The sequence below is a fragment of the Triplophysa dalaica genome, chromosome 11 (assembly GCF_015846415.1).
Source record: "Triplophysa dalaica isolate WHDGS20190420 chromosome 11, ASM1584641v1, whole genome shotgun sequence".
In the NCBI taxonomy this organism is placed as follows: Eukaryota; Metazoa; Chordata; class Actinopteri; order Cypriniformes; family Nemacheilidae; genus Triplophysa; species Triplophysa dalaica.
The window spans coordinates 2,072,782-2,095,607 of NC_079552.1; the positions used below are offsets into that span (position 1 = coordinate 2,072,782).

Below are 22,826 nucleotides of genomic sequence, written 5' to 3' on the forward strand. Positions count from 1 at the left end.
TGGACCGAATGCGGTTATAAATGTGGCATCAATTTGGTCAATTTTGATTTACAATTGCAATTCAGTTAATGTATCATACAGCAATGCACAGAGGTAGAACTCATACGTATGTCGATCTATAAAAGCACACAACCTTCATGAGAACTGTGAGGTCACAGAGGTTCAAACTCTCATGCGCTCACTTCTCTGGATGAATGTGACACTGTAAGTGGATGATGGCTTTTCCAGGCACAACATTTTTAAGCTAAACACTCCAAGCAAATGGAGACCGAGCATAGGCAACATATCAAAAAGCGAAGACAAATGGCGTAAACTCTCCACAACTCCATTCCTGATCCAAGCGTCTTAAATCATTGAATCTCCTCAAAGCCGTTGAGAAGGCACATCTGTGAACACAGCTGACAAATGTCAGTTTTTATCAGTAACAAGTGTCCTCCAAAACATCTTACAATTTGAAAGGAAAATGTTAGTAAAGCTGTTTGTTTCAAAATTATAATTTTTTATCCATGACCATTTTCCACCCTCTCCCTGTCCTTCGGAAGTAAACAACACTTTTTCGTGATGACTTACACACACACCCATTGCATGTGAAATAAGAAATTGAGCTTTGCTTGCCTGCAAGATTTTAATAACAGTCTCTTTGCAAAGTCTGCTTGTGACGGATTCACAAAACAATCCATCCTAAAACGTTTGAACAGACGAATCAACGCGAAGATACCGACGTTTATTATTAGACTATTATTCGGTTCGTGGAATGTACATTTAATTTATAGTTTACACGGTGAGAACAATGGCCTCGTTTTCAAAAGTCGCCATTTTCAGGCCCATAAAACGCATTGTTGTGGTTAAATGAATGCATTAATAGCTTTTCGTTGAAGTTTTGTCATGCAAATATTCAAGCATAAAAATGCCTTAAATAAAAAAAGACCAAAACTTGTAAATCATTTTCACAAAATTATATGTGTTTACATAATGTTTAAAAGTGTATTTTAGTTTCTGATAAAATAGTGGCAAGCACACCTTCATGATGGTGACCACTTCTTGCTTGACTCGGGTGAGCTCCTGCTGAAGATTCTTTCTCTCCTCCTCACTGGTTTTCTCCACCTGCTTCATCTGCTCTTCCATGCTGACCTGTAGTTTACGACGGGCCTCCTCGGCCCGATGAGCCACACCCAGAGCTCGCTCCAGCTCCTCAAACGCTGGACAAACAGCACAGTTAGCACATCCGGATCCCGTAAACAGAGATCACAAGAGACAGAATCTCACTCACCGGCTTTCTCTGATTTCTCCTTCTGTTCCTGTAGTTCGTCTTTCTGTGTGAGAGTCTGCTGGAGTCTGGACCGCAGCTGAGCGATTTCCTCTTCCTTCATCTCCAGGGTCTCATGCATCTGATGCTTTGTTTCAGCGATGACCATGCCCTTCAAAATTCACCACTTCAGTATTTTTTTTACATTTTTTTCTTTGCTCTTTAGAGCTTTATTAGACGGGTGAAAAAGATAGGAAAACAAGCCTAACCCTAACCCTAAATTGGGACACAGACTCAGTGTTGCCCGAAATGCTTCTGCGCATTCCCACTTGGCTCTCTGAGCCTTAAACAGACTTCACAATTTTGAAAGTCAACAAAAAAAATATTGGGATCAATATCTTCTACTAACACTGATGATAAACATTAAAATAACCTAATGCTTGTGCATCTATTATATGCCGGTTGCTTAGCTCTCCAAAGTTTTTTCTGTCCTCCAATAGTCTAAACCTAACCAAACGCGACATGATGAGATTCCTGCAATAAGCAATTTGTTTGTCCATACTGAACGCGAAAAAGGGGCGAGACGAGACAATCAATCACAAAACAAGTTGGTCTCTGTCCACGCAGCCTCACACGCTGCAACAAAAGAGTGCACAAACAGAGATGCGTCCTGTTCTCATGATTTCAGCGATGCCTCACCGGACGCTTTGCTATAATCTTAGAATCAAAACGCATGTCATCAATTTATAGCCAGTCCTAATCCATGTTTGCCGATTAATATTCATGAGGTACAGAATTTACATCGAATGAGATCGCTGTGTGGGCGGAGCTGTCAGCCGCGACGTCGCGTAAATAAAAAACGTTTCTAAAATAGAAACGGCCGTTGCCCATCACGCAGCGCTGTCGGGGCTGGTTTGGACAAAACCTTTGGTTAACATGGAAGAGACACCTTTTATCGCGCGTCGCGGGGTCACATCAGTTGGTAAGGACACATGTTAGGAAGCTGCTCAAATCATATCTGATGTATGTTTGCGCTCCTTTCACATTCCATACAGGCGTTCAGCTCTATCCAGCAAAATAAATGTCAAATGCTAATGCACGATTTGTTCAGAATTCACTAGCAGTGAGTAAGCTCTTTATATTTCACATGAAACCTTCCTAAATGAGACCTTAAAGACCTGAAAAGCATGACTTAATTACCTCATCCAACATAAACATTTGACTGAGCACAACTGAAAATATGAAATTTGTGGGGCTCAATCACAGGTCGGCCTAACTTTTAGGCTTAATATATTGCTTCTGTAAAATATTTTTTACTGAGACAATGAAAAATTTATCAATCGATATTTATCCAAGTTGTCTGAATATGTTTGTATAATGTAACATTCAATTTTACATCAAATAACATCAATTTTCTCCTTATTCTCTGGCCCAGAAAAACTAAATTCCAACCCTTCTATATTACCTCCCCAAATAATAACAAAACAAAGCAATGCTTTCTGACATTTTAGTTTAGACGTGTCAAAGTGAGCGGCCAAAAGGAAATGCACACTTCAATTCTATTTTAAAAAAGCTTTCCGGGATAATACGTCCACCAGTGGAATAAGAATTCTTCCATTCATGCTGGCCTATAAACATAAGACCGGTGGCAGACGCTCAGCATAGATGAACCCTTACGGGGAGTCAAATGTGTCCTGTTACAGTCTCTCACCTTGTCCTGCTCCAACTGCTCGATGAGGTTCTTGGCGTCTCCCAGCTGTCTGATCAGCTTGGTCTTCTCTGTAGTGTAAAGTTCCTAAATACAGATGATGAACGTTTTAGTACATCAGGATCAACACTTTGCAACAATCTATCCCACAGGTCTAGACAACCTGTTTATAAGCATCTCAGCATCTTAGAAATGTCCAGAGCAGCTGGAAACCAACCTGAAATTATGACATCCAGAATGTGGAAAAAAAGGTCAAACTGAGTATCAAGAGAAAAGCTTTTTCTGAGGCTGTCACAACACATTTTATCAGCCAATTTGACTGAATGAACCAGTAATGAAACACTGAACTGCCAAGCCCCCCTTATGTCCTCCAATTGGACAGTCACAAAGTTTTTACAATCAACAAGCTTTTAAACACAGATCTGCGACACGTTGATTCAATACTATTTAACGTTGCAACAAACCTCTGGCAATTGTAAGAGCCTATAAAAACAATTCCATTCAATTAATTTGTATTATTTTATTATAACTTTTTGATATTATTACCATCATATACTGTGGTAAATTAATTAATTTTCTAAACATTGCTTTCTACCTACATCCCAAAACAATATTACACGCGTTTCCTATATAGAATGGCTTTTTTAAAATAAATGTTAACTAAAACATTATTTTACATAGCAAAAGCCCTAAAATGAAATGACAGATATACAGTATATGATGGTTGGCCATTTCTTCAAACTGTTTTGGTATGTATGGATATGCCAATTTCCTTATTCGCTATTTGACTATATATTAAGTCAATTTTATAATTTCGAAGTATGCGATATTTATATTGCAATATTATAATTTTTATGATTATTATTATATTATAATTACAATATTATAATTGCTATGAATAACAGATAATTTGATAATCGACAATGAGTATGACAATCTTTAAGTCAGAATTGTTGTACACTTAGTATAGCTAAAATACTTTTTTTTTTAAATTATGCTATGCTATGTTATATTCAAAATATAAATATTATTAATATAAATAATTTATTATTCAGTTTTTTCCAAATTTTTGGATTTCACAATAAGACACATTGACAGTTTATTTGTCAACTACACAGGTACTGACTGTAAAACTGCAAAATACAATATGGTGAAAAGCTCTATAATAACTCATTTGAATAGAATGGCACTTTAAAGTGTCATTATTCTGAACAGTTCTCCCACATCAACAACATGGTTGTATACGATATATAACAAAAAATTCAATAACAGGCGATTTCTTTAAACCACAGGGATGTGTGAACCAAAACATATCCACAGAACTTCTGTCGCTGATAAACACAGACGTACAAACCAAGCCACATCCACATCACAGAAGCCAGTGGAGTCTTCACACCAAAACCAAGAGAACCAACATTTATCCCTCAATTACAGCCCATCGACATCAGCCACACGGGTCCATGCCACAGGGTACAGCGGTTACTCCACTTCCAGTTTCTCAGTCTGACACTCAAAACCACAAGCAAAAAACTGAATAGAACTGCAACAGTATAGAGTATGAAATTCATGTTTTGCTTAGGCAAGCATCGCAATAACTATCAAACAGTTGAACCCATTTTAACCCTACCCTTGAATCTGAAGTTTTCCCTGAGCTGCAGACATGAATGAGGAGAGGTGTGTTTACTTTTCTACACGATGATCAACATGATTTCCAACATACAATGTGGCAAAATGGTAAACAAATCAAAACATTCCGTGCAACCGAATAGTAACGTACAGACACCTTGGCAACACGCTAGCGGAAAGGTTGCTTTTTTTCTATTGGCCGCAAAGAAGAGAAAGATGTTTTTTTCTCTGATGCAGAGAGTTGAACATAAATCTGAAATGATTTAATGGTCCTGCAGAACGAAAACTACTACAAGGGTCAATCACAGAGGAGTCTCAGATGGTCTTTTTTAGCACGAGTGAGTGTGACGGTAGTTACGGAAGGGCCGTAATATGTCCGTGTGAGACAGGGAGGGGTGAGCTGTTAACCTCTGCTCTTTCTCTCCCTGCTGTGAGCCGTTCCCACACACAGCACACGTGCATCATATCCACAGGAAATACGGTCACACCGTTCAACCCTGAACCCATTCAACACAACCCAACACATCTCCATCCTTAGTACCGCACGCGCGCACTCACACACATAATGACTTTATAAGCTTGTTTACCCGTGGGGACCTCAGTTTTGGTCCCCAGGATGACACTCTTCCCATGAGTTGGTGTGCTTTCAGGATATAAAAATAAGGAAACACCACCAGATATAAATAGCAGGGGTGTAACGGTATACTTGGCTTATGATTCGATACAATAAACGATTCTGGGCTCAAATAACAGATTTGCTTCCAAAAACAATTTCTGTAACATTTTTGTGGATCACACAACATTCAAGGTTTCAAGGTATTTAAGTAGTCAAGAACGATAAAGAGAACTTCTTAAATCTCTTAAACTAAAATAAAACACTGTATATGTTGACCCAGGTGACTCACAAATCAAATCTAAATCCTTTCCATTATCAGGCTAGACCAAATAATAAACACCAGACCAAAACACACATAAACAAATCGCTGTTTCAAGACTGATCACATTTCACAGAATCTGTGTTGTGATTTATCACACACCAATGTGCAAAGCATCACCACAAATGGCCAAAATGGGTATATCTCAATTCATGACAGTCCAATCCAAACATTGGCACACAGATCTTTTGGTTTCGTGTCATGTGTTCGGTGTTTGTGCACCTTTATTTTTTCAAGTTCCTGCAGTCTCTCCTGCAGCTGCCGTTGTAAAACTTCGTTCTCGCTGCCAAGCTGCGCCGTGCGCTCTTTACTGGAGCGAATCATCTCTTTGCATCTCTGCAGGAGACTCTCCTGTCTCTTCACTCGCTTCTGAAGAACCTCAACATCCACCTCACTGCTGCCCTCTGCTGGACACACAAGCACATGCAAACACATGTGTAAACAAACACATAAATATGATAAAAACTCTTTGAATGACTGACTGTTCGACTGGGTACCAGGGCACAAACCGTCGTTAAGTGTCGAGCTGTCATCTTTCCTGGGGCTCTGAAGGTCAGCGGACGCGTCAACCGCATCAGGGGATGAGGAGGTGTCAACCTCTGAGACCACACCTCCAGATGCCTGGAGACGTTTTTTCAGAAGAGACACCTAAAACAGAAAAGCTCAAATATCACCGCAAGACAACACGGACAAACACAATCCACACAAACAATCACGGCACACATACTTGTGTCTGAAGCACAGTGATCATCTGATCTTTCTCCTCTAGAGTAGCGTCAAACTCCTCCTGGAGGTGTTTCTTAGCCTGCTGGTCCATCTGAAGCTCCTGATCAGATACACACTCATAATCAGACATGACAGTAACTTAACTTTAAGACACTTGATTTCGTTGTGCTTTTTTTATTTTAAAAAAAATCGTTTGGCTTCATAAGTTTTAGGGGTGTAACGATACGCTCAGCTCACAATTTGATAGAATACACGACACCTGGTTCACAATACGACACCGTTGTGTGTCGAAAGGTTTTTTTTAACTGAAATTCAAATAAAACAAAAAAATGCAACTAAATGGACTGTCCCAAGGTTTAATTGATCCTTCTGTTTGAAGCTTGAATGGGTCTGTCACCGAGAAATAAAACTTTACATAAATTAAATTAAGAAAGGAATTGATAAAGCTAAACCCTAGGAGAGAACTTCTAAAAGCATAAAAAAAAAAAAAAAAACCAACAATGTTGATGCGGCCCAACTAATAAGATAAGCTCTACAATAAATATTGTGATTTTTTTGTATTGCAATGTCACATAACCATCTTGTTACACCCCTTATAATCTTCTATAAAATGTAGTGAACAGGATTATATAATCTGTTACAAAAATGTATTTGTTTTATACTTTAGTTGAAATTCATAACCTTACACATCAGTAATAATAATAGTGATGCTTGCCTTCGTAAGAACCACTAAATAATCACGTTTGCTGAAAATACTCCTGTATATTCATTTAAACTCAAAGTCACACTTATAGCCAATGCTGTTTTTATGTTGTCATCAACACTGGGTAAAGTAAACTATAATAGAGACATTTCAGTTCAGTGTATGATTAAGAATTAACAAGAATGTGCAAGAAGACTCGATACCTCCCGGAGTTCTCCTATTCTTCTCAGAGCTTTATCTTGACTTTGACTCAGGATGGCCTGAAAGATGCAAATCAACAAGACAGACAGAGATGCATGACCCACTATTATCATTTTCATACTTGTAACAGAAATACAGCAACTCATTAAGTTAACATTTGGAAAACTGCCTTGGAGATGCAGGGAAACTGAAGTCATTTACTCAGTCACAGAAAGTCAAATTACCTGAGTTTTCTCTTTATCACGCTGTACTGTCCTGTATGCTGTGACTAACTGAGAAAGAAAAACAAGAAAGCCAGTTATAGATCTATAACTGTGAAGACTGTCATGCAATCATTTCTTGTTTTTTGGTGTTTGGAAAGATCACATCAGATTGAATCATTGAATCTCATTCTCCAAAGTGGCGCAAGATCTCTTCTTTTACAAAACCGATTTGTTCAAATGATCTCCTCCTTCATTCTATTAGCTTTCCTGTAGCTTAGTGGTAACTAAGTGCTAACATTGCCAAGGTCTTGGGTTCGATCCCAGGGCATTGCACATATTTAGAAATGCATAGGATAATGGAATGTAAATCACTTTGGATAAAAGCGTCTGAATTTAAGTAATCAAGTACCTAATCTGTCAAATTAGCACCTCAGCCTTTTGTTTTTAGTTTTGTGTGCCAAGACGTTGAGTAATGGACTGATGTAGTGTTGAAGTATGTAATTGCCATTATAGATCATACGACTGCAAAGATAAAAGACGACTGTTCGGAAAACACAACGCCAGACACTAAATGTGGTCTCACCGTTTTTCTTTCTATTGCTCTAGTGCTCAACGATTGATCCACATCTTCCAATCCTAACTAGGTTTGGCTTTGAATCTGTCTAAGGGATCACTAGATGTTGATTCCAGGTGTAACAGGACAAGGGAAGCTCACCTCAGAGTATTTTCCTCTATAGTTGCCCAGGCTCCTCTCCACCCTGTGCAGACGGTTTAACAGCTGCTCTTTGGACAGAGTCTCCACACTGCCGGGCATCTCTTCGGCTTCGCTCTCGATGTCTGAAGGAGGGTCGAAAGCCGGGGGCTGGGCTTCATTCTCCCCGATGAGAGTCAGGGATTCCCGAGAGGAGCTTCTGACCAGATTGTCCCGCGAGGCGGAGCGGAAGAGGCCATCACCGCGGCCGGACCCCCGGAGCAAAGACTCCACTGATGACACCTTCTGCTGAAGCTTCTGAGCAAGAGATTGACCTTCTTCTTTCTGGAAAATAACAAGGACAACGATCATTTCACATCACATCAAATAATGATCAGATTAAGATAACTCAAGACTTTTGAGTTATCTTAAGAGAACAACAACTGGAATTTGTTTTTGTTTTCCACTTAGTTTATGTTGCAATGCATCAGAAGTATCTCAGGTGTGTTGGGAGTGCTTTGGTGCAAAAAATGCTTTGAAATTTTTGTTTGCAATTTCATTACGTAACAACCTCAGGTTACAAATTTGAAAATGACACCATTACACATTAGGAACCATGACGCGTTAAGTTACCTGAGGAGATGTGATTCCATCCCCATTAACGCTTCCTCTAGGAGAACTGCCCGCTGCCCGAGAAATGCTCTGCATGAGAACACAACCAATGAGAAGTGTTAAAACAGTACTTTAGGGTTCGACCGTCGGCCTGGTTAGTTATCCTCCAGCCCATTGTGCTGCACCCCGATTATTCTGGGAGAAATGCAGGGGCTTCTGGTTAAACTCATCCTCATGCCACTCAGAGATAAACACAGTGGTTAAGTACAACATAGACAGCTGATCTACTGCGGTTCACAAACGGGAGTTAAACACAGCAGCGATACGCTTAGCGGTTATGTCAGTTGGACATGTGGACAAAACAAACAGTCCAAACCCACTTGAGGCGTTGAGAGCATGTGCGGTCGACATTCTCAACATTTATGCATTTGGCAAACGCTTTTATCCAAAGCTATTCGTAAGCTGGTAAATGTAAGAAGTCAAGGGTATTCAGTTTTTATTCACAGCCTTGAAATTGTACATTGACAGCAATCTCATTACACCTTTACAAATTAAAAGTGAATACGAGATAGGATCAGCAATAAAAATGGATCCATGACTTTATAGACCTGAAACAGTGGAAAGGATAAAAGTCCGTGTCTGAAGATGGTCAAATGGCAGTTTTGTTTTTGGATGCAAATTTATTGTCTGAATAACATTTTTGACACGGCACAAGAAAACATAACTAACACAAGTTGCAATTACCACTGTTAACACGTAATCTCTTTCTATTAGAGTGTTTACTTATTAATCATATACAATTTACTTTTTATTACAAACATGAAATGACATTTCAGGTCAAAGAGTGAAGTGAACATTACATTTAACATGTGTGGGTGTTTTGTGTTGTTATTCATTCATTCATGAAACACCAGCAGAACAAATGTTTGTGTAAATCGTTCGTAAAGTCACTCTAACATAAATTTTAGGATTCATGAAAATGTTAGTTGGTATGAAGGAAATGTACACCTGCTCCGTACCACATGTAAAAAATAGTCTGTATAACCGCACACTTATGACTTAGTGTTTACTGAAGGAAAAAACCTATAAATATAAACTTGTAAACCACACAAACAAGTGTAGATGATAATCTTACTCATACTGTTACTGTATAGTTCAAGACGCCTGGTTTATATAAAAATATCCCACTTGATTTGAGCCTTAACATGGCATGGTCCCAGAGAAAGACTTAAATTAACTTTAATAAAAAAAGTTTGTTGTGTGTTAACTATAGAGTACATAAGGACAGTTGACATACTGTAAGGGCTGCACGATCATAGGTAAAATGATCGTTATGATTATTTTGCTCAAAATTTTAATCACGATTAGTAAATCGGTTCTGAACTGTCGTTTTTAAGTTTACTTCACCATGTGTATAAGGGCCTATATTTTACAGCCGATGAATATGTTATAATCTGCTGACATTGAACTTCTTCAACGCCGTATTTCAAAGCACGCAATCAATCATCTAAACATTTTGTGACCTTTGGAATAAAACCTTACAAGTCCTTTTATTTTTCATAAATCATAACTATTGGTCACCCTTCATGTTTGTCTGTGGGTTTCGCAAAAAAATATTAAAATAGTAGAAATGGAGTAAAACTTTTTTTTGTTTTTGATTTATTTTTATTAAAAGCTTTGCAATGATTTTCTGACCTTAGCGGGTGTTGTGCTTGCATTTAAAACATTATCATCACAATGATTATGCTCAGTTAATTGCGGGAAGCATAAATCGTGGGAAGCATAAAATATGATTAATCGTGCAGCCCTATACCGTATGATGTCCCAGCAGTGTCCTGTGGGCTGACATTCATATATATTAAACAGCATTTTTCTAATTTGTTTAATAAATAGTATGCCGATTATTCTGTCTGAGTAAAGCGACTGTGTCCACACATACAGTCCTTAATGTAAAACTGTGTTCGTAAGCAAACAGACGACAAAGAAACACCTAACACACAAAATCAAAACCTGATGATGCATCATTGCTCAACGGTTAATATTCTACAAAAATAATAAAAAAACAAATTTAAAGCTTTCCTGAAATACCTAACAATAAACAAATGTATCATACTATTTCTGTAAAAAGCTTCTACATTGTGCACATTATGTACATTTGCATTGAATACCCAGCTGACCTGCTAGATTTGTCTAAATGAATAGCACATGTTATACTGTTTCCCTCAAGGCAATGTGTTTAACCGGAGCCTTCATTACCAATGTGATGAATGAGCTACAATTTTAAAGCTACAGTTCGCCCTAAAATTAAAACTATGTCATTCACTCTCATGTCATTACAAACACACATAATTAAAATAATTTAATGAATAACCAGTTTGGAATATTTAATAAAATGGCTGGATATTATGCATCACTTTAAAACCTTATAACAGATTCAAGAGTGTCACCAAATAAAGCATGTATAACTCATAATTAAACCACAATTTTAAACGTCTTGTTCTGGGCTTTAAGATGTGTTTATTTCCAAGATACACTTGGAGACACAATTACTTTTGTAGACAAAAATATACTGTGCCAACAAATTAATTTCTTTTATTAGAAAATGAAATAAAATCTTGTTGAAATGGATGACTTCACATTTTGTGTCTTTTGCGTGCTCACGTCCGTTATTTTAAATGTAGACACACAGCAGGCGAGCGCAAATAAGGAGCGACGCGACTTTTCACAGTGTGGCATGCGCAACGCGGGTCATTTGACTAGAGGGACGTTTTCCGCTCCGTTTTAAACGCAAAATTTAAATTGCCCCTTTAGAACAAATAATGAAGAAAAAGCAGCCAATAAGAGTATTGAATAGATTGGGAACTCCTTTAATACTCTTTAAAATGTGCCTCAGGGTGAGACCTCAAGAAGCTAAATGAGAAAATAACAAGAAAACGATCGGTGGCAACTTTATATAAAAGTGTTGATTTCTTTTAGATGCTTATGATTGAGTTACAATTGGGCAACTCTAAAGTTTTGATGGATTTTCTATTATTCTAAATAATAATAAAGAAACTTTTGACTGATAGTATACATGTATGCTACTGGCCAAATTAAACATTTGGATCATGTGATGAAGTCATGGGATGTAAATGGACCATATTACAAGTACATATTATATTAAGATATTTTTCTTAATAAATAATATCTTATGAAATACAAGGCAGTCTACAGTTTATGATGTGCACTAATCAGCGAGTGCTAAATCTGTATATAATTTCAATAATTGTCAACATTGGTGTGTATTAACAGCCGACAGCTAATCAACTATATTGTGGCATTTAGGAACAGAAAACTCATTATGGTTTTCACGTTTTTGCCAAACAAATCTCAAAGGAAAATTACAAGAACTCTCAGGGAACATTCAACATTTTATAACAGGGAAATCTATGAGGATACAAAAGGGAAGGGGTTCATCTAAACTAATGACATTCACTCCTGGAGATGTCAAATAAGAAAGAGGGCATCCAAGGGTAAAACTGCAGAGGAGGAAAAAAGCAACTACCATCCCACAATCAAGATACGCAAGAGATTAGATGCAGGGGTTAGGAGCTCGATGCCTTTGAGTTATGCATGAAAGAGAGCGGCTAGTGAACATGTGAGAATCAAAAGCTGCAAGCAGACCTCTTCTAGCCCATAACCCACAAAGGCATCAGGACGGGAGGATGGGGCGGCAGGTTTGTCGGGTTTGTTTTACTCGAGGGGTGAGGAGGAAAAGGCGACGTGTGAGGACAGACTCACCACACTGGGCACCTGGGCCGCTCTGGGTCGATTTGAGCTGTCCAGAGCAAAGATAGTATACTCAGACAGTAAAGCAGGTTCTGCTATCATCTCGGCCAGCAGCTGACCGACCCCCCCACACAAGTCAACGTGATAATGACGGGGAGCAGGAGGTGAAGACGGAGAGCAATGAGAAAACAACACAGTGAATGAGACGAGAGAAACAGAAGCAGTGAATGAGACAGAAAGAGAATTCAGACCTGAAAGATACTGAGACTGATGTTACACACGTTGATGTCTCTAACAAACCATACTGATCTGCTTTCTCTCTTTAATGTGTTTATTTACATCATCACATAATGATAATAAGCCATTAGAGTAGGTTTGAGTAAAGACATCAAAGAGGTAAAGCTGGCACAGAAGAAAAACGCTAAGATGATGTTGATTCAAGATGGAAACTTCAAAAAGAAAAACTGAGGATGTGAGAAAGGCAAAGGTACAAACCTCATTTTCCTTTAATGAAAGGGCCTGGATCAATTCATTTATTACAAAACATATTACAAATAGAACTCATACAGACAATGACCATAATGCACTTCTGAGGTCAAGATGTTTATCAATTTTTATTAACATGTATTCATCACAATTGTGGGGAATGATATAAAATTGAATTCAAAGATCATGATAAAGCAAACAGTCTCAAAATACATTTTTGGCTGGTAATGGTGTGACGTTAAAGTTCTAACATAAACCAACAAGATCAAAATGATAAAAAAAAACTAGATTTATAAAAGACGTCCATGAATTCACACTTCATTATTTGTTCAGGTTCAAGGTTCAAACTTCAATTCAAAGGGCTTTAACGTCACAGTCAAGAAATAGTTCAACTGTAACATCTTCACTATTATTAGCCCACATTACACCAGCATGTACCAGCTGGAATTTATCAAGACTAATTTATGTACCACAGAAGTAACTGAGACACTTCTGAAACAACCCCTTTCACCCAAGTTGTGGCAATGCAGTTTATGCCCAAATTGAACAAAATGACACGACAACTGAATATTACAAAAACAATAAACAACATTTTTATGAAGTGTTGCATGCAAAAACAAACACGCAGCATAAGCAGCATTTTTTATTTAGTATGTGCTCAAGACCACAATGATATAGGAAATTCAGCACTGACTATCTAAGATGTCTAGATTAAAGGGACAGTTCATCCAAAAGTGAAAAATCTGTTATTATTTACTCACTCTCGGGTTGTTTCAACCCTGTATAAATCACTTAGTTCCAAATGAAACAGAGAAAGATATTTGGAAGAATTTTAGCAATTTTTAGTTCTGGGACATCATGCACTACCATAGTAGGAAAAAAACATTGTATTTCTTGTTCTGTTGAACACATATTGAGATATTTTGAAGAATTTAGTAAAACAAAGAGTTCTTAAGCACCTTTGACTACCATTTAATTCTTACTATTATGGTAGTCAATGATGCCCCGGAACTGAAAATGATTAACATCCTTCCAAATATCTTTCTTTGTGTTCATCGGAACCAAATAATTTATACATGAGCATGAGTAAATGATGACAGATTTTTCAATTTTGGATGAACTGTCCCTTTCAAACAACACTCATGTAAATCCTCCTCCTCTGTGCTATTATGTATACTATAACAATCACATGTTCCAGTTTAATAAACACAAAATCCCAAAAGATGTCATGTAGAACACATCAGGAGTCCCTGAGTGAATTCTTCTGTAAATTACTATAACACAACCTAGTAAATTGACATTTGTGATGTTTTCTTACCTCTCTGTCGGTAGGAGAGTACGGGGCATCTTGATGCATGAATGACGAGTTACTGCGCCTCTCTGCAGAGCTCCCCTGCCGAAGGCAGATATTTGCATTATACATCAAAGAAGGCACATCTCAGATAATAATAATACATACATCAAAGCCTTTAACTGAGCCTAATTCGTATTCAGCTTGACTCAGTCTGAGAAAAAATAAACTTCTATATTTATTTCCAGTAAAGTAACCGAATGCGTTGTACTACCACATGTAGTCCCATTATTTGGAGCTTTCGGTGTCTGTTCTGCCCGTTTAGGGAAACATGTTTAAGGTCTGATAAACTGGTCAAGCTGGTTTGTGGTTTGTTATATTATGTATGTGCCGATGTTAAAGTTCCTAAACATATTACACATTCTGTCTATATTTACATTTGTGTACATTTACACAAAGCCATTTACAATTGTAAGGAATAAATAAAACCAGTCACTGAGGGAGGCAAGCAATAACATCATCATGATCATATTTCTCACAAAATAGCATTATGGTTCAATCACAAGTCTTCTGTAGCAAAATCACACCATGGTTAATTAACACAATAGTTAAGATTTAAACATTTCGATCCCCTAGACACGATACTATGACAGTGCAATGTAACTTAGATATAAAACTATCATTGTATTACAATGACACCAGCACTGTGTTATAGTACAACTATTGCAAACAAATATAAAATCACCACAACCCATTTAGCTAACTTTATTCTTATGTTAAATCTCTAAGAGTTTAATACAGAGTGTCAGAAGCAGAAATGAAGAATACACCTGCAGTATTGTTTTGTTAGCATTTATGCTACATGATAAAGTACAAACATACCTGCGAGATGTTCCTCGGCGACAACTGCTCATCTATCACCTTTTGCTTCAGCTTCTTAAACATGATGCCATACGGTAAATGTCACCTCACACGGAGATTTTAATGTCTTAAAAGTATGAAACTTGATGTGTATGTGAGAGAGAGAGAGAGAGTGCAGTGCGCAGATGTAGCCGACGTGGAGAAAAACTGAGGCGTTACGGGTCGGCGAGAGGCTCAAAACACACAACACGTTCTAGAATCGCGTTCATCAAGAAAATGATGATCTACAGAGGGAACGAAAGTAAAGTTCGAATAATCTTTTCAGGAGAAGTTTGGTTTCATTTTTTATTTTTTATTTAAGGATCTATATTCACAAAGATGTTTTTCAGCTATATTTACAAAGAAAAAAGTCAGTTCAAATGTGTGTGAAATCAAGCAAATTTAGCAAACTTACGTTTTGTAATTTCTTCATATTTTCCCCGAATGAATACAAACGTATGTAGTCATGATGAACACAAAGTTAAATTTGCTAAAAAAATCCGTCGTAATATGTTATGTTATTTATCATATTTATTTAAACATGGTCTTTTTGAAGAATCTGCTGACTTAATTTTTGTTAGAATATATAATAACAGTGACGGTAAAAATAAAACAAAATTTTTTCGTGTACATTTACCAAAGTTTGTGCCTGTGTAACTCAAATATATTAAACTTTTATGTGGTTCCTAATAAACCTTTCTATCTAGTATAAGGCACCAAAGGTACAATCCCAGAGATCTGTCTCTTTCAAAGTGGCTTTTTTATCTTTCAATAGATAAATTAAGTATATTGCATTTGTTATTTTGTTACAGTCGATAAAGTCTTCAGTAGGATATTTGTAAGGATTGCAGAGGTCATCACTACTTAACTTAATGAAATTTGTACTCTTGCTCAGCTCCAGGGGGCGCTAATATTAACTTGATAATATTTGCTTCAACCCTCTCTGCAAGTGTCAGTTTCAGTCTATGGGAACACAAAAACATTACATCTCATTAAAACTCACACTGATGCATTAAACATGATAATAGTTCAAACTTTTCATATCAACTTTTTTGTCTTGCTATGTGTTTGTATAATTTTTACAGTATCATGCAATGTGATATTAATGCAAATGTGACTATAATCTCTTCTCCGCTTTAGGAAAAATAAGTAATTCTTATGTTAACACAAACAGCCAGTGTGGAGATCTCCACTAATTTCATGAGCGATCAATGAAAAGCAGCCGCTTGCTGCCAGGTCTCAGGTCTGCGTCCATCCCTCATTGCTCTAATTTCACGACTGCCTGGATGCTGGGAAACCATCAGTCACGGTGATGGCACCATGTTCAGCCTGCTGTGTCTCAACAACAATACAAATGTGGAAATCCTATATCCTGTACCTGTTTAGGAAAGTGTCATGTTTTCATTTCGCAAAGAAGTGTAGACAAAAAATTGAGTCTAATAAGGAGAAAGTGCAATTTGTGTCAAACTCTCAATAGCAGTTTTCACAGAACATTTTATTTGAAGTATTGAAGCGTTTGGACATTGCAGTAAGGTTTACATGAGGATTGCATAAGATTCTCTTCAGTTTGGTCTGATCCTTCTGTTCCTGCCAGCAACAGTGCTGAATTTTATCTATAGCAAAAAATATAAAAACACATTCAGGGTATAATGTCCTCTTCAAACCTTTGACCCTTACCCATAATTTCATTGCATTGTCTTTTCATTTAATCGCCTCAGAATTATGAGGTTCTATCTTCATTTTATGATAGCAAGCGGAGAGGAAGAGGAACCTGATGTTCCAAATATGGTAAGAGGCGTTACATTTCTGTCACACGCTTGCAGTATTCCACCAATCACTTAGCAATGGTTAACTGGCCAATCATAGCACACCTCGCTTTTCAGAGACATCAGCTTTTAAAAAAATCTGTGCATTTCAGAGAGGCGGGTTAAAGAGGAGATACAAACTTGCACGGTATGTGGAAAATGAATTTGAACTTTAAATCGTTTATTCACATTGCATTACATCTAAAATAAATGATAATATTAGTTTTAGCCGTGTCATATAACCCCATTAACATCCTCTTTTTATTCATGACATCATAAATTCAGCATGGCTAATAAAAACAGAGATGAATCTTCACCATCATCTTCTATTAAATTTAACTTATGTGCCGCCTTCTCAAAATACACCAGAAGTATAAATTAAGCATAAAAAGAGACTGTTTGCAATTGAAAATTACATTGGAATAGTAGAATGCATTGTAGGATTAATTAAAATTAGAAGCCAACAATGTTTAAAACAAATCCGAAGGACTCTCACATGGACTTTTTCCTTTTATCACACAAGAACCTGAAGGGAGAGAGAGATGAAATGGGAATGACACATTTCAGCCTCAATCCTGCGTCTCCAGTGGCACAGCAGCCTATGTGTCATACGCATGAGCAATAGTTTAGCTTAAAATCCAAACTGTGCTTCATCAACACGTCAACTTCTTTTAGAATCTCGTCTGTTTAAATAAAGAAAAATCGTCATGTCAAATAAGTTCAATGCTAACGTGACCCCGGGTCATTTGCACTCATCACTGCTGTCTAAATAATGTGAACTTGTTTGCTCTAAAAAACCTTCTTGAGCTTCTTTAAGATAGCACAGTTATGTAACTGGTCCTTCCAAAACCATAAGGTTTAACAGAAAATTGTCAGACTTGCACACTAATAAAATATATCTGCTGAACTTACACAATGGCCAATTATCCTTTTCAGTAAATGTCATTCATTTTGCAGAATGTTAGTACTAAAAGCATGTTAATGGTTAAGCATGTACACAATGAAAATTCACATTTCAGTCTTTGATATTGTTTATGTTCTGGGTTGACTGGTTGAAAGAAGTCCAATGTGAAATCTGGTTCATATGATGCCAATTAAGAAACCACACTTTGGTGCCTCTAAAATCTGGTCTGATTTCAGTTAGCTTAAAAGGCACCTACACGAAACACTGCTTGTGAAACCATTGACTCACCGAGCAGTGAGACAGTTGCTCTTATGGGACACAGCCTTAGTCTTTATTTAGCTTATAGCAAACCTCCATTCGCATGTATCATTACAGAATAAAAACAGTTATTTATTGTTTTCATCACCTTGTCCTATGTACCTATGAAATATTCATCCAATAGTAAGTGTCAGCTTCAGAAGAGAAGATCTCTGAATGGGATTGATTGTGTCTCTGTCAGGCGGATGTTCCCGTGGTGAACCTCAGCAGCGCTCTGCTTTTTTTATCATTAGTGCCACTGGCTGACGTAACCATCACTGTTGTTATAGCTCATGTTTAGTTTGTTCTAAAAGATTTACGGTTAAACCTCACGGTGACACACAGAAAACTGTAGAACCGTGCCAGAAAAGAATACCCTGGCAACCACCTGTACAGCGATAGCGTTGCGGTTGTGAGTTTTGCACGGGGTGCCCAATTTCTTTTGAGAAGAAGAAACAAGACTTAGATGTAAGAATCACAAGATAGTTGCAAGTTGTTTCGTATAAATTATTTTAGCTTCCTTGGTAAGCGTTAATGGATCCTTTGGACTTTGAAGAATTTTCTTGTCTTGGTAAAAGCAATCCGCCAGATAAATACAGTCCTTCAAGTTTGATGTGTTTATGCTCTACCTTTCTTTTCCCTTTTTTTAGCTGAAGTGCAGAATAATATCATAAAAATCGTTGATCGCTAAGTGAGAGAATGCTTTTATCTCCAAAACAATGTTTTGGGACATATCATATTCATAAAAGCCTAAAAAGCTCAATCTGCTTTGCATTGTGGACATAGAAATCACTTAAAATTACCGGAACACACAGCAGCCCGTTGCTTTAGTAAATCGAAACCATAACTGAGAGAATATTTCCTTGCATGATGTTGAATAGATGGACCTAAACGAGTGACGTGAAATTGTTAACTGAAACTGAAAGCCAGGTGACTTCTCAACCTCCAAATTTACACAAAATGTCTTTAAACACCTACACACACACTCTTCAGCCCTTGAGCGCAATCTCGTATCTAACATTAGCATTTTTCCTCCATTGAGTCTGAGATGTGAGGCTCTACGGAGGGACTCTAGAGAAATGAAATCTATGAGCAATGGTGTGCAGCTGGAGAAACAGATGCACCATGAAGTTCAGTCTTCAGAAGCTCGTCCTGCTCTCACCGAATTCAGTGAGACGTGTTGAAAAAAACTTGACCTGTACGTCTGCAAAGCTGTTTGCATTTGAACATATGTTTGTCTGGGATTTCAGCACTGGGCTTGACGATTAAAATAAATCTACAACATTCACAGTCAAAATATCACATCGATTACAATAAGACGGAGTATGTGGTGAACTTTTATGTAGTGTGCACAGCGTAAGAATTGTCGAGAATTTACAATATTCAGTTGACTTCCTAAATTTGGTCACATTTACCTTTACTCACTGCTCCAGGTCTCCCCTCCTGTCATCTTCGGTCTGAAAATGAGCGACGCCTGGTTGTTCCATCACAGCGAGGCACCAATTCGCTTGCAAAAGCCTTTACTCATTGGGTTCCCCTTTGGTGGAATGAACTGCCAGCCTCCACCCGAACTTCAGCATCCTTCACAACTTTGAAAAACAGCTCAAAACATACATGTTTCACATTTATTTGACTAACCAATAACTGTCTGTCTGTTTGTCTAAAAAAAAGAAAAATCTTGTTGTTCAGTCTCTCCTTTGCTTACTCCAGCTTGAATCCTCCTAGTAGCATGGCCTTGTAAACTAACAGTACTGTTTAGCGTGTTGACAAAATGTATATATGCTCCTACTATACTTGTAAGTCGCTTTGGATAAAAATGTTAACTGCAGGATACTGTATTAAATATGCAATATGCAAAAAAATCTGTGTGCAAAAGTGGAATTGACATCAAAACTCAAAGTCTAACTTTAAAATCCATGCTTTAATGTATAATTCTCGTTTTTGTAAAACTTCGGTCATTAATAATACTACTTTATGTAGATTTTAATAATTTTTTGAATGAATTAAAAGAGTCGTTTCATGTCTATCCTTAAATCACTTTAATAATCAAAGTTCAGACTTTATTTTAAGGTCCGATTCTCTGTATTCATGGACCATTAACTATGACTTTTGCCTCAGTAAACTACTCATCTGTGGCTTATTAATAGTTAGTAAGGTAGTTGGTATTAGGTAGGATTATGGAAGTAGAATATGGTCATGTTGAATATGTGCTTTATAAGTACTAATAAACAGCCAATATGCTAAAAATGGGCATCTAATAAGCAGCTAGTTAACAGTGATAATTGGTCCCTAAACTTAAGTGTGACCAAAAGTAATTAGTAATAAGTAATAAAATATTTTTTGAAGAGAGTAACTCGTACAGCAATATAATCACAATCTGTAATTAGTAACTAGTAAATTGAGTAAATTGCCCAACACTAACTGTATGTATATTATATGTCATTCTAAACATACCATGGTTTAAATTTTATGAGAACTGTGGTGTGTAAACCTACACTTTTGCAAAAAACATGATTATAGTAGCTGCAAAACCCATTATTTATTTATTCATTTCCTTCCTTATTTTTTTTTTTTGTAGTATGACCACAGTATTTTCGTGTGCCAGAGATGTACATTAATATCTGTTAAACAGTATTTGGGTTTATTGAAATTAACTTGCATTCCTCGAAAGGTAAAGTTCCTTTACAATTATAAAATAAATGCACTGTAAGTCGCTTTGGATAAAAGCGTCTGCCAAATGACTAAATGTAAATGTAAAATAAAATAGCAAAATTAAAAGTATAAACCAATTTTTTTAAGTTTGCATTTTTTTTGGTCACAGCAGCTCAGCAGTTAATGCCCTTTATCTGAATTCAGATGAGTTGCATGGCAACACTACATCTACACCATAAATAAACTGCTCTGTATCAAACATTTTCCTCTGAGAGATGCATGAGGGGTCACGAGCTGACCGCTGCCGTGTTCAAATCACACGCTAAATTCAACGTCGCCCTACTTCACCCTGTCCTACACACACACACGCACACACACGCACGCACGTACGTATAGACACATACACAACAAGCATTATCATAATAAAAAGCCTCTCAGTGCTGACCCATGGCAAACTCTCATGCATAATAAAGTTTTCAGGAAGAACAGACCGGGGGAGGACATGTGAATTGTTTCAAATGCTATTTGCAATAGAGGAGTAAAAACTCAACCACGCACTCTTCCAAAAGCCATTGTTATGAGACCTTTAAAAAGCGTCTCTGCAGAGGTATCATTAGATTATAAGAGTTATCTACAGTAGCTTAATTATTTCTTCCAGAACTGATTTAGTCTCTGATGTACAAGCTCTCTTTCTTTCTTTATGGAATAACTTTTAGCATTAATCAACTAAATATCTTAAACCAAATGGAACTATTGAAGAAAACCATTATACAATCTAATCAATCAATTCTGATAGGCTTACTTTGCACTTTTTTTATTACACGGTTCGTTGGAATGCTTGATTCTGATTGGTTGGTCCGATGCTTGGAGGTTCATTATTCCAGGATAACAACCTCTCAAAGCTAATAATACATGGTAACCTGGATACAGCAAATCATTTTGACAGTTTCTTTTAAAAATTAAATATAAATATGTCTTTTGATAATATATATGACATAATATACAAATGATTAGACCAAACCGCCTGTTCGTGACATTTGAACGTTGTTTCTTACAATTTCATGTCCAGTTTTTTCTCATATGGCAAGTAGCCGTGTTTAAGCAGGATAATGTACAAGCATCTGGCTGTTATCGCAAAATAAGCCCCTTAAGTGTCCGCTTCACTTGGGGTCCTGATCACACTGTCGGGCTTATTTCTGCGATAACAACCGGCTGCCTGTACATTATCCCATACATATTGATCATACTGTAAAAATAAATGTATATGTGTGAAGATGCAAAACTATATTCTGCGTCTAATGCAGTCTAGATATCCCGGACGCATCCCAGTTTCATGTGCTTAAGAAAAACATTTGTAAACACTGAATCTGTGGTGTGATTTATTTCTGAGATGACAACTAGGCACTTTTGAATTAAATATGAGATGTAATGAGGTCATGCGAAAACACAGCAGCAAACTACAGATTTAAAAATGTTTCATACTGTAGCCTATTCTGTTTTTACATGGTGTTCTTAAAAACAACAGCCAGTATTAAGTATAGCATCTCTCTAGTGTTTCCTTTAACACTTTTTTGTTTCAAAGGTCAGGTTAATAAAAATCCGAAGGTCTCCATCATTCTCTGTCACACTCAGTCAGTGATGCTTCAGAGATGTAGGACGCAAATCTGACCAAACTACACATCCTGCTCGTTTTTAATAGTTTTTCAGCTGCGAGGAGGAAAATGTGTGTGCACGCATGTTTATTGCTTAAAAACCAATAGATGGTTCCCGAGGCCCCAAAAGGAATTTTTATTGTACTTTGGAATAATTGAAAAACTCACAAGAGAAGCAAAATACAAGATGAGGAAATAAATCTCACTAATGCGTGGAGGCTTTGACAGCAGCCATCTCTTTAGCCCCGGCTGTGTGAATCTGTAGACTACTGCAGTTACAAATGAATTTCCACTAAGAGAAAGATCCGTGTCAACGTGTATGGAAATTAAAAGTCATCTTATATGCCATCAGACATAAACCTTTAGAGATTAAAGAGGAAAAGTGCTCCAGAGAGAAGAAGAATGTCTGTAAACACACAG

General features: G+C 37.1%; 1 protein-coding gene across 3 annotated transcripts in view; it reads right to left on the reverse strand.

Annotated features, from left to right (window-relative positions):
• golga4 (golgin A4) overlaps window positions 1–15,243 on the reverse strand; it is a 34,047-nt gene extending 18,804 nt beyond the window's left edge. The window contains exons 1-13 of one of the 3 annotated variants that reach the window (XM_056760310.1): window positions 15,079–15,243; window positions 14,224–14,298; window positions 12,432–12,533; window positions 8,673–8,741; window positions 8,064–8,384; window positions 7,370–7,417; window positions 7,148–7,204; window positions 6,243–6,341; window positions 6,025–6,163; window positions 5,738–5,919; window positions 2,958–3,041; window positions 1,271–1,418; window positions 1,021–1,199 (exon numbers count right to left, since the gene is read on the reverse strand). In XM_056760310.1, coding sequence (XP_056616288.1) covers window positions 1,021–1,199; window positions 1,271–1,418; window positions 2,958–3,041; window positions 5,738–5,919; window positions 6,025–6,163; window positions 6,243–6,341; window positions 7,148–7,204; window positions 7,370–7,417; window positions 8,064–8,384; window positions 8,673–8,741; window positions 12,432–12,533; window positions 14,224–14,298; window positions 15,079–15,141 — 1,566 coding nt within the window. In that variant the 5' untranslated portion in view covers window positions 15,142–15,243. Of the gene's footprint in view, window positions 1–1,020; window positions 1,200–1,270; window positions 1,419–2,957; window positions 3,042–5,737; window positions 5,923–6,024; window positions 6,164–6,242; window positions 6,342–7,147; window positions 7,205–7,369; window positions 7,418–8,063; window positions 8,385–8,672; window positions 8,742–12,431; window positions 12,534–14,223; window positions 14,299–15,078 lie in introns of all 3 variants that reach the window. The other 2 variants (XM_056760309.1, XM_056760311.1) reach the window with 2 other exon arrangements.
• Between the last annotated feature and the right edge of the window lie 7,583 nt (window positions 15,244–22,826).